Source organism: Anomalospiza imberbis, chromosome 9 (assembly GCF_031753505.1).
Source record: "Anomalospiza imberbis isolate Cuckoo-Finch-1a 21T00152 chromosome 9, ASM3175350v1, whole genome shotgun sequence".
NCBI lineage: Eukaryota > Metazoa > Chordata > Aves > Passeriformes > Viduidae > Anomalospiza > Anomalospiza imberbis.
The window spans coordinates 17,060,946-17,080,857 of NC_089689.1; the positions used below are offsets into that span (position 1 = coordinate 17,060,946).

Sequence of the window (19,912 nt, forward strand, 5' to 3'; positions counted from 1 at the left end):
AGAATCTCTCTGCATCCTTTTCTTTAAGACAGGGCTGGAGGCACCTTCTCCCTTTCACCAAGAGCTTGGACACAAAGGCAGATCAGTCATTGCAGTCATTAGAAGATGCCTGATTTGATACCATCTACAGCTTCTGCCAAGCCCCAGCTGTGCCCCTGCCCATGGGGCATTTTGGGAGCCTGAGTGGCGCCTTACCCATGGCCCCACCACCCAGGGGAAAAGCTGCCCTGCTCTTGGCAGGTGGGAGATGGTGGCTTGCAAAATTATTTCCCTGTTTCCACTGTCTTTTGAAAAGATAATTTCCTTCTTCTGTCAATAACATAAATCCCATAATATGGTTAGTGCTCAGGAGACCAGTAAATAATTCAGGAAGCAGCCTTTGTTCAGAGTGCATCAAGTACTAATATAGAGAAGGAAAAAATCCCCGCACATCAGTTACAGTAATTGGTGGAAGGCACCAGTCCGAAGGGTAACGAGCTCCATTTTTAAAGCACAAGGAAATTAGATTTTTATAAATGTCAAACACAGTTATTGTCCTCCTTCCTTGAAACAGAGCTGAGCTGGCTGGAGCCCATTGTCTCTCAATCAGCTTTGCTATGGATTAGACACATCCCGTCTCACACCAGGAATGTGCTTATTAGAAAAATATTACTGCACAAAGCATACAAGCTTTAACACTCAACCCATGTACTAATGGATACATGTACAATGAAACCCAGTGTCACGTTACAAACCTTAAGCTGACCTGAGATAATAAGATACAGAAATCTGAAAGGATACAGATGAGTGCTCTCTTTGTGTGCAACATTTCTGACTACCTGGGATTTTAGTTTTCAAATAAAGGAGATAAAGTGAGGGAAGGTGACTTTTCCTCTTGGCTGCTTCTAAAAGAGCAAGCAGTGTAAGTCTTCATAGTGACAATGCTTATAATCAGGTAGTGTCCAAATATTTTGTGTATTTTACTGGTGTCTCCTGGGTAACTGTGGTTTCACAGAGGACTTTTCTATTCACTGTTTTTTAGTTCTTTCCCGGAAAAAAAGCAAGAGGTGGTTATTTGTTTATACATCAAAGCTAGCTCTGTGAATTAGTCATTCATTCATAATGAATGAAAATGTCACCAATATGTTTTAAGACACCACACTTCAGAAAATGGTTATCAGTTATTTGGAGAGGGTAAAGTGGGAGCAGAATAGAGGGCTTTGTAAACTCAACCCCCTTTCCTACATTTGTTTTTTTAAACATCTTACTTGAGGATAACAATCACCTGTCCATCCTTAGCTCAAGATTGTATCTTGTTCCCACTCTGTAGGAGCTCTGTTAGAAAGTAGCACAATTCTTCATGATGTGGGAAGATTTAAGGATGGAGCCAAGCTTTATATTCCCCTTTTGCAGTGATGAGATAAAGATTCAAGCTACTTGTGTGGACTTTACCCCATGCTAACCCAACTCTGAATGCTGCATATGCTGTTTCCAAGGTGGTGCTGTATCAAAGACATTCCATGGACATGCTGTTGGAGACCCAGCTCAGGACTGCTGCAGGATGGCTTTAGAGATGGTATGGTGGGGATCATGCAAATCTGTGCTGTCTCCTCTACAGGAAATTCAGCAGATGGGCTATTCAGTCCTAGTTTGTTTTTCTGGAATCCTTTATTTACAAGTGTGCTTCTTTATGTTTTTTTTTTTAAGTTGTCTTTTTAATAATGTCAAGTTTTCTGTTCAGTCTTCTTCATCTCAGCTTGTGCTTTTTTTCATCTCTGCTTCAACTGATTGAACTTTCTAGTATTGCCTGTAGGGAAAAAAAAGAGTAACTTGACAATTCTATTTTACACAAGCAAGGGATATTGAAAGATATTCCTAGCATGCATGTGTCAGCAGGCATGTGAACAGCACTTCCCAATTAAAACTCCTAAGAATTTCTACTGGTTGCTTGAAGTCCTTACAAAACAGTGTTCTGTAGCTTGAATCCATGAACACCCATCATGGAAAAGTGATCCAGCTATTTATATGGCAGTCATTTTATTTGTTTAAATTTGGTTTTATACGCTAAAATGAACCCAGCTGTTGGAGGAAAACAATGTGAGGATGTTACAAATATCTTTAAAGCCTTGGACACCATGAAGCAAATTAAACTAGTTTTCTGTGACTTTGGACAACTTTTAGTTCTGGTAACTTTCCTTAATGTCTGTTCTACAGCTGCATCAACCCCTGTAAATTAAATAAAGAAACAATTCAAGATATTTCTGATTTAGCCTGGTAGTTAAATGATAATCAGCAGCTGTTGATTAAAACATCCATATGACTCAAATCACAAATCCAAAGTCAGCATTTACATTCCACTAGCCTCATTAGCTAGGCACTTTAGTTAATTGGTACTCTAGTGCAAGGGTTATTTGTTGGCCTTCTGGGCCAGAGATGTGAAGTGCTGCTGCCTCCCTGCCTGCCTCTCCCTGGGGAGCTCCGTGCTGCCCTTGCTCACTGCAGTGGTCTCTCTTCTCAGCACCAAGCATGGTTTGCAATGCTCAGGTAAAAGCAGGTTTCCCACCTGCTGAAGGGAGCTCACACCCACTTGGTGACTGGTGTCTCTCATCACAGCAACTGCTGCCCATGCCCAGTTGCAACTCTCATCACAATTGTTGCACATTCCTGGTCCCATTAGGTCTTCAGGAAGCCTTGAGGCTTGAGCCTTCACTATGTGAGGCACCTTCATGTAATGTCTGCAGGCTGCCCAGGTTTTGCACCTCTTACATCTCTCAGATGTTGTTCTGTGGTCTGGAGAAGCTTTTGTGTCTCACCATGGAAAGTGGGTATGGTGGTCCTCTGCCACAGTAACATCCACAGCTCTGCTGATGCTTCTACTTCTGGAGACATGGTCAGGGAGGAGGGCAGGAGTGGGTGCATGGCAGGGGCAGCCACTGGCTTGATTTCCTCTGCAAGCCCAGATAGCTTCTGTTGGGAGCACCTGCTCAGCAGCACATCTGCTGAAAGGGCTTTCTCTTCTTGCTGTTTTGGCTTTGGAAGCTGCTGGAGGTTGTAGATTATTTGGATATAGCTGACCATGCAACAGGCTGGATGAACCTGTTTTTTTTTCTTGTCATTTGGCCTTCTGCCTTAAATACTCCCATCTGATGGTTTTATTTATTTATTTATTCTAACTGCCTATGACTGGAGTCCCAATTGTGAGTTTGCCTGTCTGCCTCATGTCAGCACAAAAGAGTGAATCTGTGTGTTCTTGGAATGGAGCCCTGCTTTTATCATGCTGCATCCCCACTACTCCATATTAAACAATTGTTTTCTTCTTTGGGGTCTGTCGACTCTTACGCATGTAGCATCTGCACAGTAAAACCCACTGGGCTTCACAGACAAAAGAAATCATTCTGCTATCAGCATACGGATGTTATGAGATGTTGTCCTGTTTGTACAACAGCAGTTTTCCAATATTACCTCAGCTGTTCCCCTTTTATTTCTAAAACACCACATGGGTCTGATCCACATTATAAACATTATAATTTTAAAGAATGATGGAGGTAAAACAACAAGACTAAGAAAGACTAAGCCTTTCTACTAAGCCTGGAGACTCTTGACTGCCAGTTTTCTGCCTGAAGTTATTTTAGCATCAGGTGAAAGACAGAGGAGCAAAAAAGAAGTGTTAATTGTAAAAGGCATGCTGTAGGCTCATTCCAGGCTGCATGCCAAGGCCTTAGATGGTCCTTTGTGTGGGAAGGATGAATCCCTTGCTGTCAGAAACCCCCTGAATACAGTTCTGAGTTGCAGTATAACCCATCAGAGTTTCTGCAGGTGGCACAAAGATCTGCCTCTGTCCTTCACAAGTTTAAACTGAGGCACCTACTTTAACAGTGTGTTTATCCAGGGTTTTTTCTCTCAAGTGACTGGAGAGTGAGAAGATGCTAGAAAAGAAGAGAAACCTCCAGAGAGCAGATCAGGCTTGGATAAAGTGCTGCCCCCAGTGTATCCCACACAGACCAACATCACCTGTCCTGACAGTCCATGGAGACTTGCCCTTGCCTTTTGAGCCTGGGCTCAGGGTTAATGGGTTCACTCACAAATGCCACATTGCTGAGTCATGGGAAATGAGCAGGGAAAAGTAGCTTAGGTGGATCATGTCTGTCTCTTTCCTTATTCCCTAAAGCCAGCACTGCTCTTAGGAACGTGTGTCAGCCAAACTGTGTGCTGCTCTTGCGCTGAGGCTGCCACAGTGAGTGTGAAGGACCTGTCACCATCATGTGTATTTCCTCTGCTGTGGCAGGTGTAGTTTGACAGAGCTGGGAGTAGGGCTGGTAGAATTGCCTCTGTTGTTGTATAGTGCTGTAAGACTCATATGGTGTCACTTGTTTTAGCTTCATGTGTTTTTTCCTAGAAATGCTTAGTTTAGCACTTTAAATAGATGAGTGACCTGTGGGACATGCAAAAATATAAAAGGAGTTCACTGCACTTTCTGTGTTTATTAATGTGTTCGGGGCACCTCTAGCTGACCATGGTGAGGAAGTTTCATTGAACGTGAGGATGCTGCCATGTGGGATCAAGTTCACAGGTTTCTGTGGATGAGCTCTTATTTTTATTGACATTCTGCAAGTTTTAGGTTTATGCTTTTGGTGAGTGGTTGGTTGTGTGTAGGTCCTTCTTTTGGCTTACAAGGCGCCACAGTGATGTTGTTTGAACATAGCCCCTGTTCTGGATGGCAAGTGATATGAGCCTCTATAGCAACAGATTCTGCTTTAGGCATCCTCAGCAGCCCTTACTGGGAAAGAAGGAACCTACTGAAGGTGCATTCCCTGCTCCTAATACAAGCTTCTTTCAGCAGGAAACAGGCTCTGACTTCCAGCCTGTGGCTCTCCACAGCAAGCAGTAAGCCACACAATGTATAAGGATGAAATGTCTTGTAATTCTGAAGCAGGGTAGTTCAAACATGCAAGAACTAGTGCCTAGTAAAATTGCAAAGCCATAAGGAATTTGAACGTTTACTGACTAGGGGATTTGTTTTTTCCTGCGGGCTGAAGAGGGGCTTGCAGTAGAGCTGCCCTCTCCATGGCTGGCAGAACTACCTCTTGTGTCTGAGCAGAGTGGAAGGAAAGAACCTCACTCCTCTGCTCTTACTAGAGGACACAAGGAAAAACGACGTACCACAGTTTTGGTTACTATGAAGAGATTAATTTATTTTTTCTGACTCTAATTATTTATAGTTTTTAAAAGGTGCCAGTGGATTGGAAGGTGAATGTGTTACCTCTCCAACGACACTGGACAAACTACCAGTCTATCAAATTTCTCTGCCTCTATGAAAGAATGCAAAACAATAGGTTGTTTACAGAAAGTTGTGTGAGAAAATTTTCTACAAGAATGTAAATTCAGAGGGCTTTAGAAAATCTTAAGAAATCAGGGCGACACTCTGCTGGTGATTTTTCTGGCCCAAATCCGAGGAACAAGGTTTGCAAGAGGATATTACTGTGCAGAGGGACTGGACTTGTGCTTTGGACCCCTTGTCTGTGCCTCCTGAATGCTGCATGGCTGCTCTGCAAAGACAAGAGCCTGATCTCTGCCACTTGCCAACCCATCCCCCCCAGACCACAGAGACCTCTGAAGGCAGGTGGTGAACTGTGATGGGCAGGGCCACAAAGGACCCTGTCATCCATCTTGCTAAAGAGGTGTTAAAGGGCTTTAATTCTTAATAATTATGTATTTCTGGCAGGTTTTAAAAGAAATTTTCAACAGTACAATATGTCCTTAATAACTTTCTTTTAAACAGGTTGAAGCCATGAAGAGAGTACTAGAAAGTCTCAACCTTAATATAGTTGAGATGGTGGATGAAAACGCAACCTTGGATGGTGGAGATGTATTATTTACAGGTATAATAATTACAGGTAGTGAATTTTCTATTTACATGTTCTGACTGCCCTAAAGACTGCACGTTGTCTGATACCAGCATAATGAAATGTCATTCCTGTGGTTTGCTGAATCTGTTGTTTGCTAAATGTCACAAAGGTTGCTGAGAGGTGAGTACTCAGTGCAGCCCTCAATGTCCTGCCTAATACCTGAATAAATGGAGTAGTAGAACACACACTGCAAAGAACAGCACTGTGCATGCAGATTTTATTTTAGCTTGTAAAGTGCCAATAAGAAAAATGCTTTCAGTAGTCAGCTGTCTGGGGTTGTTTCATATTTCTTATTACGAGCAGCTGACATTCACCAGACTCATTTTCAGGACTTGTGAAAGCTTGATGCAGACAATTGTCACTAGTTCAATGAATTAAATGCAAAATTGCATTTTTAGTTTATCAAGGATGTGGTGGAGTTGCCTGTCAGATGTCATGAGCCTAACATGCATGATTGACTTCAAAGATGAAGATACTGCCTGTGTTTTTTATGCCATTAAACCCACTAGGCATTTTCTCACATCAGCTGCACACAGGGCTGCTCCCTGCCTGTGCTGAATAAGCCTGTTTGTTTTGATCAGCATCACAGGAGACTGGCTGCCTGCCTTAGAGCACCACAGGGAAAGAAGGGTCTCCTACAGAGGCAGACCAGGAAGGGAGGCCTTCCTAAGGCACTGCAGATTCAGCACCGATTTTCTCTGGTGCTGGAGGATGCTGATGACTGCAGATCTGCCTTGAGACTAGAGGAAATCTCAAAGGGAGAGGGAAATGGTCAATCAGTGGTGTACTAATCCAGCCCAGCTGTTGTCTTTCCTGACCCAGTGACCACTGGAAAGATTTAGAAGAGGAAGCTATTTATGCTTCTGGTTAAATATGTCTTCTGGCAGAAGATTAATTGCTTTAGATCATCAGCTCACAATTGCAGGTTGCCTTTCTTCTATGTTGAATTTTCAGTTTAAATATTCAGCTTGAGAAAAGAAACATAGAACATGAAAATCCTTGAAAGATTGCTTCAGAATGTCTCTAAAGCTAGTCTCCTTTTTCATTCCAGGCAGAGAATTTTTCGTAGGTCTTTCCAGGCGGACAAATCAACGTGGTGCAGAAATTCTGGCTGACACATTTAAGGTTTGTAGATTCCTTCATGCCACAGGAAATAAAAGCTGTCATTCACTGAACTAATTGAACAATTGTACTGGCCAAGATGTTTGTCATACTCATGTACTTTATTTAAGACCTAATTTAAAAAACCCCAAAGGTACAAGTTGCTGAAATGTTTGAGCATCCTGTACAGTGATGGATGCTGAAGTTGGATCTGAAATGTGAGATTGCTGCATAAAAATCAGTTGGATAGTGGGAGGCTGTTATTTTTTGAGAGCACATAAACACTCAAGTTCTTCATGTTCTCATGTATCAGCCCTGTGTTGTTATTGCTGGTTCCTGGAGAGGTTTTATGTACCTACTGTTTAATTAAGCATTTTAATGAATTTCTTTATGGCTGCAACAATAGTACTATTTGAAACATGTTCTGGATTTTATGCTAGTTTCCAGACAAGACAGGCTGGTCTAGAGGAGAGTGTCATACTTAAGTTGACACTGTGCCCTGGGGTTGATAATTTGCAGAGAGTAAAATTATGGAATGTCTCCATATAATTATGGAACTAGGACACTTTAAAAATATTTATAACATCTTCTTTACTCCCATACAGGATTATGCTGTCTCCACAGTCCCTGTTCATGATTCTTTGCATCTGAAGAGCTTTTGCAGCATGGCTGGACCAAACTTGATTGCTATTGGATCAAGTGAAGCTGCACAGAAAGCCCTCAAGGTAAAGCACCTAAGAAAACATTCTAAACAGCATATCTATCTCTTTCTGATCTTTTAAAAATATCTGCTTAAGGATGCTGGAATTTTAAAATACATATAGATCAGTGAAAGAGGAAGCAACGACTTCATGTTAGGGCCTCCTGCGTGTGCAAACCATAAAGAATGTCTATATCAGGCAAGAGAATGGTGATGTTGATTTAACTTCAGTTATCTTGAGGAAATAAACAGAATATACAGGTTATTATTTACAGCTTTTTAGACAAAAAATCTGATAATTTGGTGTTAAAAGGGAAGGAGATATAATCAGACCAGTGGAGATATTTACTTCAGATGTTGCCATGAGGAAACTTGTCTTTTAGAATTCACAGGGGGGAAGTAAATGTTCTATCATAAAGAAGGAGGAAGAGCCCCTAAACTTGTATAGAGTGTTTATAAACATGAGCAAAATTCAACTACAATACTGGTTGCTCAGTGCTGCAATTTGAATTTGAGCCAGGGCTAATCTGAGAACTCATCAGTTTGATTAAACCCTTCTGCACAGCTTGGCTAATTATGTTGCAGTGCATCAGTTTAGCTATTGTAACCAAAACCATTTTTTGTCTAACTTGATCAAATATTGCTGGTAACTACCCATCAAGGAAACACCAGCATTAATCAAGGTAAAGTAATAAGCAGATACATTTTTAAAAGAACATGATAATTAACAAAATAATCTAGCAGTCTCTGATTGTTGGTGGATATATTCTTAAAAATAAATCAACTGTCAGTTTTCAGTGTGTTTCTCTGCACTGGACATTTAGCAGCACATTTGCATGTGTCTGAGGATAATGTTTGCTCACACCCTGCCAGCTGAGGTTAGGGAGTCTGGGCTGGAGCAGGGTTTTGTCCCATGGCATGTGCTCTTCTCATGCTCCTAGAGAGCTGACAGGTTACATCAGGCAGCCATGTCACAGCAGCACATGGAGTCACCCAGAACATGTTCCAGTGACTTGGATCTGGCTGTTTGTCCAGGAGTCTAAATCTCTTTTGAGAAATTATTGGCAAACAAATGGGTAAATTGTCTGTCTTGGAAATTATGGCATTTGCAGTGCTGCTGATCACCAGCTTCCCCTAACATTTGAATTCTTGCTTTTTGACAATGTCTTTGTATTTGTTTTCTTGCCACCAAAGCAAAAAAAGTTCAGTTGGCAATCAAATTCTTGCAGTCTTGTGGAAATGCAAGTGCAAGAGGATCTTGGAGGAACTGACACTTGGAATTAAAAGCTGCTCCTTGGATTTCAGCAGATCAGCTGAGCTGTAGCCGTGCTGTCAGCTGTTCTCCTGTTACCCAGCAGAGTCCCCTGAGCTCCTGCTGAGTCTGTTGCCTGGCACAGCCCAGCATGCCACTCCTTTATTGTAACAGCTTGGTATTTTAAACTCCTCCTTCATGTTGTCATTTTTTGTGACTGGAAATGCAATCCTACAAGCAAGATGACTGAGCTGTCTTTAACCATTTCTGGTAATTGAGTTGTTTTCAGGTGTCACATTAGGCAACTGCTACTAGTGAACTGCTACATTGTGCTACACTAACGTTTTACATTTAAAACAGGATTTAGCTGCTTACATTCTTGTTTGAAATAGAGATTTTTCTTGACTGTTCTTACTGGTGCAACTTATGTATCCTTACAATACTTTAAAAATAGAAAAAGAAATTGCATCTGGTGCTCACATATGGCCAAGTGCAATTGATCGTGAGTTCAGTGCAGTATGTGTAATGTAAAGCTCTGCAAGTGAGCTGGGAAATTAATCCACAGAGTTTAGGATAATAGACCACATGCTAGAAGTAGATAATAAATCAGAAATGACATTTTAACCATTAAATCCTCTTCAGGTTTTGGCAAGTGGAGTGTATTTATTTGGACTGCAGATAAAAAGTGGCACTTGAAGAAACTTGGTGAAAGAAAGAGATTAAGTGCAGAAAGTACTGGGGCCTCTGGTGACTATCACATCTGAAACTTTAACTTCCCTCTGCTGTTTTCAGCATGCATTTAATTCCTTTTTGTAGTTAAACCTGTTTATAATTCCATACATGTAATTCCACATTTGAACATCAGCCATGGCTGTTGAGACGCTGAAGCCTGGGATTACTTTTCAGTTCCCTCAGTGAGGCCAGGATTTCCTGTAAACATGTCACCTTTGGGCTCTGATCATGCACTGCCAGAGTTGCTGACCTTTACTGTGAACGTGACTGAGGACAGATTTGGGCTGTGACAGTGCCAGTCCCAGTGTGGGGAGTTGATGTGGCAGTGTTGCAGGTGAGCACTCTGCACTGCTTTTTCCCCAACAAGGGACAGAGCCCTGGGGTCTTGCTGGGACAGCAGAAGAGCAGGAACTAGCCCAGGACATAATCCAGTTCAGGTTCCAGCAGCAAAGGCAAAAGCTAGGCACGGTGACGATGGGAACTGTGACACAGCATCTGTTGCACACTCCTTTCTGTATTCTCTTGCTCTATACTAAATCCAGAAAAGCCACATTTGTGACTGTTTGTATTGGTTGATACAGAGCACAGTTTCCCTCCACTTTGTGATGAGTGAAGACTTGGACAGCAGCAGAAGATTGTGGACACAGTCCTTGATCAGACCATCTCTGTCACCCTTTGGATAACTCTGTAGTAATCCCAAAGCATCTGAGGGTCGCACATGTTGCTCCCGGCTTTGACAAGCTTAGCTATTCCCTTGCAAGTAGTGTGGGTTGTATCTGTGGCAAGTTCCTACTAATGGAGTTGTTCTCTCACTGTTGAGAAATGGGTCTGTCCTTTGGGTAGGCTCTGATACCAGGCATTGACCAACGCACCAGCCCTGGGGTCTCCCCAGAGGACTGGTAGAGAAAGACTTGGTGTGAATCCACTGATCTGGGGTAATGCAGGGTGCGTGGGGGTCGCTGATGGATCTTGGAAGGGAGGGCACTCATCCCACCATATGGCCTGAGCTCAGCCCTGCAGTCAGCTGAGTCTGGCATATTTCCTCTGAGATCTGGAATAACAGAGTGGTATGTGGAAAATCTGGGATTTCAGTTGGTCATTTGAGAGGAGTGTATGCTAATTACAGAGGCAGTGTGGCAGTGGCAGATGTCAGGACTAGGTGACATTGCCAGTCAGGGTTCAAGGCAGAGCAGGTGATGATGTAACCTCTCATGTCCCCTCACAGACTTGTTCTAGCAGGACCCAGAGCAGTGGTCACATCTGGTGCTGGTCCTTGGTATCTTGGAGTCCAGCCTCATTATTCAATGGGATTTCTTTATGGTCAGGACTCTGTTGGAAAATCTGCAATAGTGTAATGCCACGACTTTAGCAATATACCTTTCTTTTTTCCTTCTGCTTTCAATAAAAGCTTGGACATGATTGTCATGCCTTGTTCTTGACTCTCTCATTCAATATCTTCTGTTGGGAGTGAAGCTGCTCATTCTTCCCCTAAATTATTCCCTGGAGGACGCTACTGCTAATGCAGCTGTTTTGACAGTGGTCAAGGGAGGCTTATCAAAACCATATCTTAAGGATGATATAGAAGGGAGTCTCTTTTGGGTAACTGTGCCCTTGGTCTGTATCCAAGCTACGATCAGAGCAGAGCTTTTAAAGACTTGAGCACAAGGAGTTGTTCTTGCATTGGCAGTTGCCCCCGTTCCTTTGATTAAATGCCTTTTGTTCTTACTCCATCTTGTGTAACTGAAGTCTCTGCAGTGTGCCAGCTTTTGAAGAGCTGTGTACTGTTTCCCTGCATGACAGGAGGGTTATAGTGCCTGGATAAAGCAGAGGGGTTCCCAGCTCTGCCACAGAAGTGCCTCCAGACACCTAAGGGAGAACTTCATCTCTCTGGTGTTCTTGGAAAACAGCCTGTACTGCCATGCAGCAGGAAAAGGCTCAGCTAAATCTGCTTTTCCTATTGTCTGTATAGCAACTGTCTTTTCTAGTAATACACAAGTTTGCATGAAAACATTATCTCTTCTTCCTTAAGAATTCATCATTTGTGCCTCTGCTTATTCCCCACATGAAGTCATAATCCTCTATTTATGCTATCACAATGGGTTGCTGTGGAAATCATTACTAATATTAATAACCCAAAGAAAATGACATCAGGTAGGGAATTAGCAGAAAGTGCAGATGAATGCTGACTTTTTTTTGTAATGTGGGAACAAAGAAAGGTTAGTGAAATACAAAGAAGTGTTGAGAAGAAATACAAAAAAGTTTCCCCTTAAAGCTAGACATTAAAAAATGAGACTTTGCTTCTCTCAGCCTTGTAGATAGGAAAATTAATCCATTTATAAACAATCAGTAAATTAATCAACTTATAAAATTCTATTTACTTTCCTTTATCTCCTTCTGATTCTTCATTACTCTAAGAATTATGGGTACATATCATCTCAGAGGATGTAGGTCTTCACTGAGTGCCAGATGACCTCCTACCTTAAAAAGTCAGCTCATTGTGTTTTACTTTGAATTAATTTTAGATGATGTAATAGCCACTGCACTTACCTGAGTGTTAGTGCTGTTCAGTTTGCATATGTGCAGAAGAATCTTTCGGAGATAAAGACTCAAAAGTATATATTTATATACTAGAGATTACTGTATTAATCAGTTTTGTTTGTTTTTAAAGGGTGAGGAAAGTGTCCCTTTCAGTACATGTTTTTCCTCAAAAGTAAGGCTGTCAGCCACAGGAGCTGGGTCAGAGGCTGCCTGAGAAGATGTCATTTGCTTTGCGTAAATGGGGACTCATGTTTCTATTCCTTCGCTTCTTTTTTTCCCTTCGACTACTCTCTCCCTGAGTTCCTGTTCCAAACGACAGGATGTTCGTGCTCCTGCCTTCTCAACTGAAAACAACAGCCCACGTAATCCGCTTCCTTTTCTCTTCTCAGGTCATGGTTTCCCTTTGCAGTGGTCCTTGGCAGAGCTGGCAGGCAGGTGACAGTTGGCCATGAGGGATGGTGGCTCAGAGGGGCAGAGCAGTGCAGGTGTGCACACGAATGACACTCAGTGTCCATCACATCTGTGGTGATGCAAAAGGCGTCTGCGCCAGGAAAAGCAGGAGCAGGGTGGGAGAGGTTGCTTAAAAAAGTTCTTCCTTCTGGAAAACATGACTGAGAGGGTGCAGCAGGGAGGCAAAGCCCAAAGCCCAGCTGCTGAGACTGTGGGTGTTAGGCAGAAATTAAAGCAACACTTTGGCTGTGGATGGACTAAGAAATCTGGAGTACTGACCATGGCAGACCGGGGCACTGCTGGCTTCAAAGCGATCTTCAGTGTAGCTTGCATCTGTAGGCCTGTGCTGTCCTGTATCTCTGTCAGACTTCTCGGTGCCTGACAAGAAAGCTTAGATGATTCTCCTTTGATTTATGCTGCTCACAGTGGCTGTGATGGCCCCTTCCTTACTGAGTCTACTACACTGTTGTCTCTTCTGTTTGTCTGCACGTCAGAGGGTACACTCCTGATAGATCTTGACATTCCAGCAAGGTCGCGGGCTTTTCCAGCTCTGCTCTTCTGTCGCCTCTGGCCAGCCTAGCCAAGTGTTTCATGGTTACTGCTTTGTTTGAAGGAAACTCTGAGAAGCTGCTGAGTCCCTGTAGGAGGCACACGGCATTGGGGCACAGCTCATCAGCTCCACTGTGTCCTGCACTTTCTTGCGTTGAACCCAAAGGCTGCTGCTTTCTCTCTCCAGTGCCAATTGTTTCTCTAAATATGAAGAAATGAGGAAGAAACTCAAAGGACAGTCAGGGCAATAAATCAGTGAATGAATTTTGGTTTCAGTGTAAAGTGATGTACAGCCGGGACAAGAGAGAATGTCAATTCTGAATGTCACTGTGATGTTATTCAGAGCATCACATGAAATAATGTGCTCTGACTGATCATTACTGCAGAAACGAGATCCTGAGCTTGTTGAAGTTTCTAGCTCAGCTGAAAACCAAATGGAGAACACAATTTTGCCCCTGATAAAGCTGTGGTGCATCTGCATGTGGTCTGTTGTGTGCACTTTGCATGCATAGGCCCTCTATTTCAAAAAACGGTGAAGTATAACTGGAAGGATTCAGAGAAGTTCCATAAGGACTGACAGATGCCTGGACAGCTTACCTAAGGAGACAAACTAAGCAAGCCATAACTTGGAAAAAAGACAACTAAGATAGGATCATAGATGCCTAAGAAGTCAGTAATTATGTGGAAAAGGTGACTGGGGATCAGTTGTTCACTGTGTCTTCCAGTGCAAGAATCTGGGGAGCTCTAAACGTATGTAAACTCTAAAGGAGCAAATTAAAAAAAAAAAAAAAAAAAAAGCTTCCTTGCACAGTACCTGTCTGAATTCTGTAGCTACCTTGCTACATGTTCAAAAGCAAACTGGGCAGACTCCTGGGCCTGGGACAGTGCTGAGCTGGTATCACTCTGTATGACAGCTGATGAGTTGAGGTTCCTGGAAACCATGCACCAAATCTTGGTCACCTTCACTCCCTATCTTGGGATGCAAAATGGGTACCATCACTTCTCACCTGAGATTGGAGACAGCCTATCATGCAGCACTAAAAAAAGAAGCTCTTCTGGGTGCTGCAAGAATTTTTAAAAAGCAGATTTGGCAATCAGCAGTATTCTCCAGGTAGCAAGCACTAATTTGCCTTTCTCAGCTGTCCCTCCAGATAGCAGTAGACTGGCCAGATGCCTGTCCTTATCTTTTGCCCTTGCTGCCTACCGGCATAGCCCGACATTGTTCCCAGACAAGTGGTCTTTCCTCCAAGGAGAAAAGAAGCATGTTGACCATCCAAACTCCCATCTAGCCTGGGGCCATGTGACTGCCTATTGCTGTTATTACAGTTTTAGTTGCCCTGCTCCACAAAAATACTTCATTTTTGTCATTGTAGGTGAAACCTTGATGTACTTTAATTCTTCTCACACCTTTCATTCTCTTGGAACCCAGGCCAAAGGTTGCTTAAGCATCAGTGTCAAATGGGCTAAAGTTTAATGTGCTTGGAAAGGAAGAAAAGAGGTGGGATAGAAGAATTATCTTAAATAGTTTGACGTGACTAGTTTTCTTTTAAGAATACTTTGACTTGAAGGATTTAAGAAAGGATAGCTGAAAGCTGGTGAGGGAATGATCCCATGGGTGTAGGGTTACATACATTCCACTTGAGCTTAGATTTGATTTTTCTTTTAAATGCTGGCAGTCAGGAAAACAGTGGCTAATCAATACAAACATCAAACCCTGGAAATCTGGGCTTCTCTGTCAACATCACACAGACATTTTTAAGTGTGGTGCTCAATGCCCTGTTAGCAAGAGGAACATTCAATGTACGTTTGGTTTTGCTTGTGGGGAGTTGGAGATAAAAATGTGCATTGCAGGTGAGTTTGGTCACTCTCTGTCCTGCAGCAATCTGGATGTGAGTAGGTCCCAGAATGAGTAGGCAGCAGGGCTCAGACTGGGGCCTTCCTCATGGAGAGGGGCACATTTGTAGCTAGGCTTGGCCTCTTTTAAAAGTGCATGCAGGCACCTTAGTTCTGTCAGAGATAATGGACCCAAAATGCATACACTTTTTTCCTTCGTGTATAATGCTGCTTCATAGTTAGGATTATTTAGCTTATCCATTACCTCAGTTGTCTGAGGACACACTGTGAAAAAACTATAGAGAAGGCATTTTAGGCTATGTGGATGACTTCAACATAAGGAAAGCATGACTAAGGGCTGAGGGAATGTGCAGTGAAAATTACCCTCTTTAGGCTGAAGAAAATTCCCAGAAAAACTAGGCATGCGGGAAGTGCCTGGCTCTTAACATAGCTGGTTGTACAACGTTTGTGGACAGAAAGCCAGCCCTCTATAAATGCATCGTATTTTGGGATGTATCTGATAGAAAATACAATCAAAGGACCTTGCTTTTATCTACTTTTCTCTGCCCTGGAGTCAATCTGGCCAGGCTCATGTACTTAATGACTTCACATAATAGAAATACAGAAAACCACATGAGTCTGTAAAGTGCCCTGATTGTGTCGTATTGGTGCATTTCTGCTGCATCCAGAGCCTCCCTGTGGGGCAGGTTTGGGGTGTTATTGCCTGAGCACTCTCTCAAGTAAGTGGTTTTTGAAACTTTATTGCAAGAGTCAGGCGTAGTTATAACAGCAATGAAAGCTTGCAAATATGATTTCCTTTTTATCTTAAGAGCTGAGGAAGAGAGTAATCTTGTGTTGTCAAACCTCCAGTTAGTAATAAAAGCTTTCTTGTGGTGTTGTTCTGGCTAGCTGAGATCCCAGTCCCACTATCACAGTTGTGTCCTCAAAGTGCTGTGCTGCTTTGTCTCACTTTCTCACTCAGGTTTTCTCATGTGTTTCTGAACAAATGCAGCCACCGTTTGTGTGCTTTTTAATATTGAAAACAATCCTTTTAACGTGTGCTTGGCATCATCTCCCGGGCTCCCCAGAGCTGGTCCTTGAGGCACCAGGGTCCTGCCACTTGTCCTTTTTTTCTGCTTGCTGGTGTGGTTCCCACTTCAGCATTTTGCAGAAACAAATGAATGGGGGACTTGTCTTTACTCTCCTGTTTAAGAATTCTTTAATAATTTCATATGGAAGCATTTCACAGTGATTCACAATATATTTCTGCTGTTCCTACAGAAAACCTGCAATATCAGAATTCTGTTTCCAGCAAGGAGTGGAGAAAGAGCAACTGTTTGGAAGCTTAGTGAAATCCAGACATAGTGGCTTTTCTTCTACTGATACATGTATTTTAGTGCAGATTTAATAAATGTTTCCTTAGTCAAGACTTAAAAACATTGTATAGGAAGGAACAGGGAAGCTGCAGGTAGAGGGCATGTCTGCTCACTCTGGTTACCAGGTAGAAGAGCCACACTAGGTGCAGAACATCTGTAACATCAAGGAAAGCAGAATAAAACTCATCTTGGCAACATAACAGAAACAAAATTATAATAAAAGAAAATAAACTGTGCTAAGCATATGAAAATACAAAATTACATCTAATGAAGTAAAGGTGCAAGGATTCTTGCCCAGAAAAACACATTAACCTTTTATGGCGGTAGATGTGTCCTTGGGAACTTGGGAGTGTTTCATAACATGAGAAGGAACAAGAAATGACAATCTGATAACACTTCCTCAAGAATGCATGGCATCCTTTGTTGAGAGTTTCATGTTCTCCACGGGATGTGGATGACTCAGGCTAGAACATGAAAAATGTAGACCTATAAAGGAATTACTTACCATAGGTGTGGGCAAGCATGAGTTCTTTGTTGCTTCCTAGTATGTTGTGTAGACCCTGTCATAAATCAGCTACATTTCTTTAATGAATGAGAAGTAGTACAGATGAATGACCTTGGAAGCAGCTTAATGACAAACTTAACTGTGCCTAAAATTGAAGTCTACTTTCTGCTCTTTGATGTAAATCTCTGAGAAGGGAATTTAATTGAAAAATGTTGTTAACAAAAGACCAGGTTTTTCTAAAGATATTAGTGTATTTTAAGCTGAGAAAAAGCCTTTTCTTTCTGTTTGCATTTTGCATGTATGTGCAAGGTATGTGGGAACACAGGTGGACAGAGGCAGAAATGGGAACACGTGCAATTTGCTTAGGCTTTCAGTAGGACCAAAGTTTTGGACTTTGAGCCTTGTTCAGTTCTGTGTTATTCTTGGTCTCTGTGAGGCTGAAGCTGATGTAAAGCTGGAATGCTACAATTGGGAGTCAGGCATCTTGTCTTCAGGCTTTTCCCATCCTTACTAAAATGGATCTGATCCAAAACATGGGGTTGCATGCTTGTCGTGTCCTGAGAGTCTCTGTCTCTGAAATTCCAGCCAGCCAGGGTCTACATTTGTGTATGAGCCTTATATTTATAACCCAAACTTCTGAAGCCCAGGAGCTCTCCTGTTGCAAGTCGGGTATTGTGCTGTCCCCTTGGGAACGAGGATTAGCACAGACGTGCCTGCTTGCTCCCCAGCACAGGTGCTTAGTGAAAGAGTAACTGCCTGCAAAGCAGAATGGAGCTCCTTGAAAAGAATTGAGATTGGGCAGATATCCAAACTGGGAACCATTCCTGTCCTGTTTGGTTTAATTCATACTCATTACATAAATACTGAACAATGGTTGCTTTTTTTTAATAGGTGGTGAGCACCTATAGTCTCAGTCAGTGTCAGGAGCAGTTTTGCATACTCAGTGTGCAATCATTAAGGAAAAGACCCCACAGAGGATGCTTACCAAGTGCCCTGCTTAATCCTGCTGCTTGCAAGAGCCATCGCACAAAGGTTTTCCATTGCTTCTTTCAGTTGGGTTTAGTAGATTCTTCCATAAAGGCAGAGATAAAAGGAAATATCTGTACTTGCTGCATAGCAAAATGGCCCTTGACTGCCTTGGCAATCACAATTAGCTATTTCTGAAGATTCTGTTCTCCCATTTCTTTAATGTGTTTGATCTAAATAGCTGCACCTTGTCTCCTGGCAGACCATGCAGCAGATGAGCGACCACCGCTACGACAAGCTGACAGTGCCTGACGATGCTGCAGCAAACTGCATCTACTTAAACATTCCCAGCAAAGGGCACGTCCTGCTGCACCGAGCCCCCGAGGAGTACCCGGAGAGTGCCAAGGTGAGAGCCACCCCGGGGTGCCAGCGAGGCCCTGGCAGCTCCCTTGCTGCAGTGTGTGTCTGCCACAGCCAAGCAGCCACGTGCACTGTGAATGTTCGTGTTGATTAACAGTGATGGATGGCTTGGCACCAGCTGGCAAATCCATGTCTGTTTGTTCTGTAAATACTTAGATAAAAGGGAAAACAGAGGTGTAAAGTGTAATGATTTTTTCCCTTACATTTTCTTTCCTGAACAGGTATTTGAAAAGCTGAAGGACCACATGCTGATCCCAATAGCCAACACAGAACTGGAGAAAGTTGATGGGTTACTCACCTGTTGCTCTGTGTTTATTAACAAAGCTTCAGAATTATGAGTTTACAGACTCTCTCCCTTGTAACTGGCAATAATGTTACACGCAAGGTAGACGAATCTGTATCCACACTTTTATTGTTTTTATTGACAATCTACTGTACCACTGTGCTACTAACCCTTGTTTACAGATTTTTTGCTTTATGGATTTTTATTATGTCCTTGCAGATGGTTATTAAGGTGGATGTAGGGTTTGTTGGGAGCACATAACTCTGAAGTAAGTTAGTCCCATGGGCTAGCAGAAGACAATTATAATGGCTAACCCTTAGCTTTAGTGATTTAACATATCTGTGTGAAAATTTCATGAAACCTGGCTAATTCTCAATATTTCAAGCACCTCTGTTGTCTTTACACTGTTCCCTTCTGTCTTCTTTTCTCTTGCTTCCTTGCTCTACATGTGTTTTTCTTTCCTCAGTCTTCTACTTTCAGTGGTGCAAAGTATTAGGGGGACTGAAGAAAACTCAGTGGGCTCACGAACGAAGCACCTCGTGTGGCAGGGAAAATTCCATACACTAGCCGGAACAGTGGGCAGGGTCGTGCTCACTATCCTGGCCACATCACGGTGCTGCTGCGGCTGCTGGGCAGAGTTGTGGCTGGAATCCATTTCAGACACCAGGTACCAGCTTGGGAAAAGCTTCCTCTGATGGGAGTGTTCAAGGGCAATGACTGCCTGGGAAACTTGAATGACAGAAGAAGAGAGTAGTGCAGCCACACAAGTTGTCTCCTGCAAATCCAGGTCCCGCTTTCCTGCTAAGACCATGACTTCCAATGTGGTGAGAATGGGAGAGGAGTTTTTAAAAAGGCCAGATCCTGGGAAGCCTCTGGACCACAAAAATTAAATGCAGAGATGCAAAAGAAATCTAAAGTGTGGGGGAGTTAAATATCTTCGTTTACATCTTAAAATTTGTTTCTCCTTTCTGTTTTCTCTTCATTTGGAGGCCACTTACTAGCAAAATTCAAAAGAAAAGGGTGATAGAAGGAGTTGAAGGACAGCTATTCCTGGATTATGCCCATGAATAAGGGAAGCTATTTTTTCCTGGAAGATTGTAATTTTTTCTTTATCTGCCCTTGGGACAGTTTTCCTTGGAACAATAACCATCTTATATTTTTTTAGTGGCATGAATATTCACTGTGGTATTCGGTTAAGGCAAATACAATTTTTGTAGTGAATTCTTCAACATGTTTACCCACTGAGTCACAGCTTTTTTTTTTCACCACTGCAAAGTGAAGCACACACCATTGTATTCACATGCTTCTTGTTAAATCATTTG

At 42.5% G+C, this 19,912-nt stretch overlaps 1 protein-coding gene across 1 annotated transcript in view; it reads left to right on the top strand.

Annotated features, from left to right (window-relative positions):
• The window catches only part of DDAH1 (dimethylarginine dimethylaminohydrolase 1), a 53,301-nt gene extending 34,350 nt beyond the window's left edge, over window positions 1-18,951 (top strand). Inside the window, exons 2-6 of the mRNA XM_068199903.1 lie at window positions 5,759-5,858; window positions 6,937-7,010; window positions 7,592-7,711; window positions 18,150-18,293; window positions 18,529-18,951. Of these exons, the coding sequence (XP_068056004.1) occupies window positions 5,759-5,858; window positions 6,937-7,010; window positions 7,592-7,711; window positions 18,150-18,293; window positions 18,529-18,645 (555 nt within the window). The 3' untranslated portion in view covers window positions 18,646-18,951. The remainder of the gene's footprint in view (window positions 1-5,758; window positions 5,859-6,936; window positions 7,011-7,591; window positions 7,712-18,149; window positions 18,294-18,528) is intronic.
• Window positions 18,952-19,912: the final 961 nt, after the last annotated feature.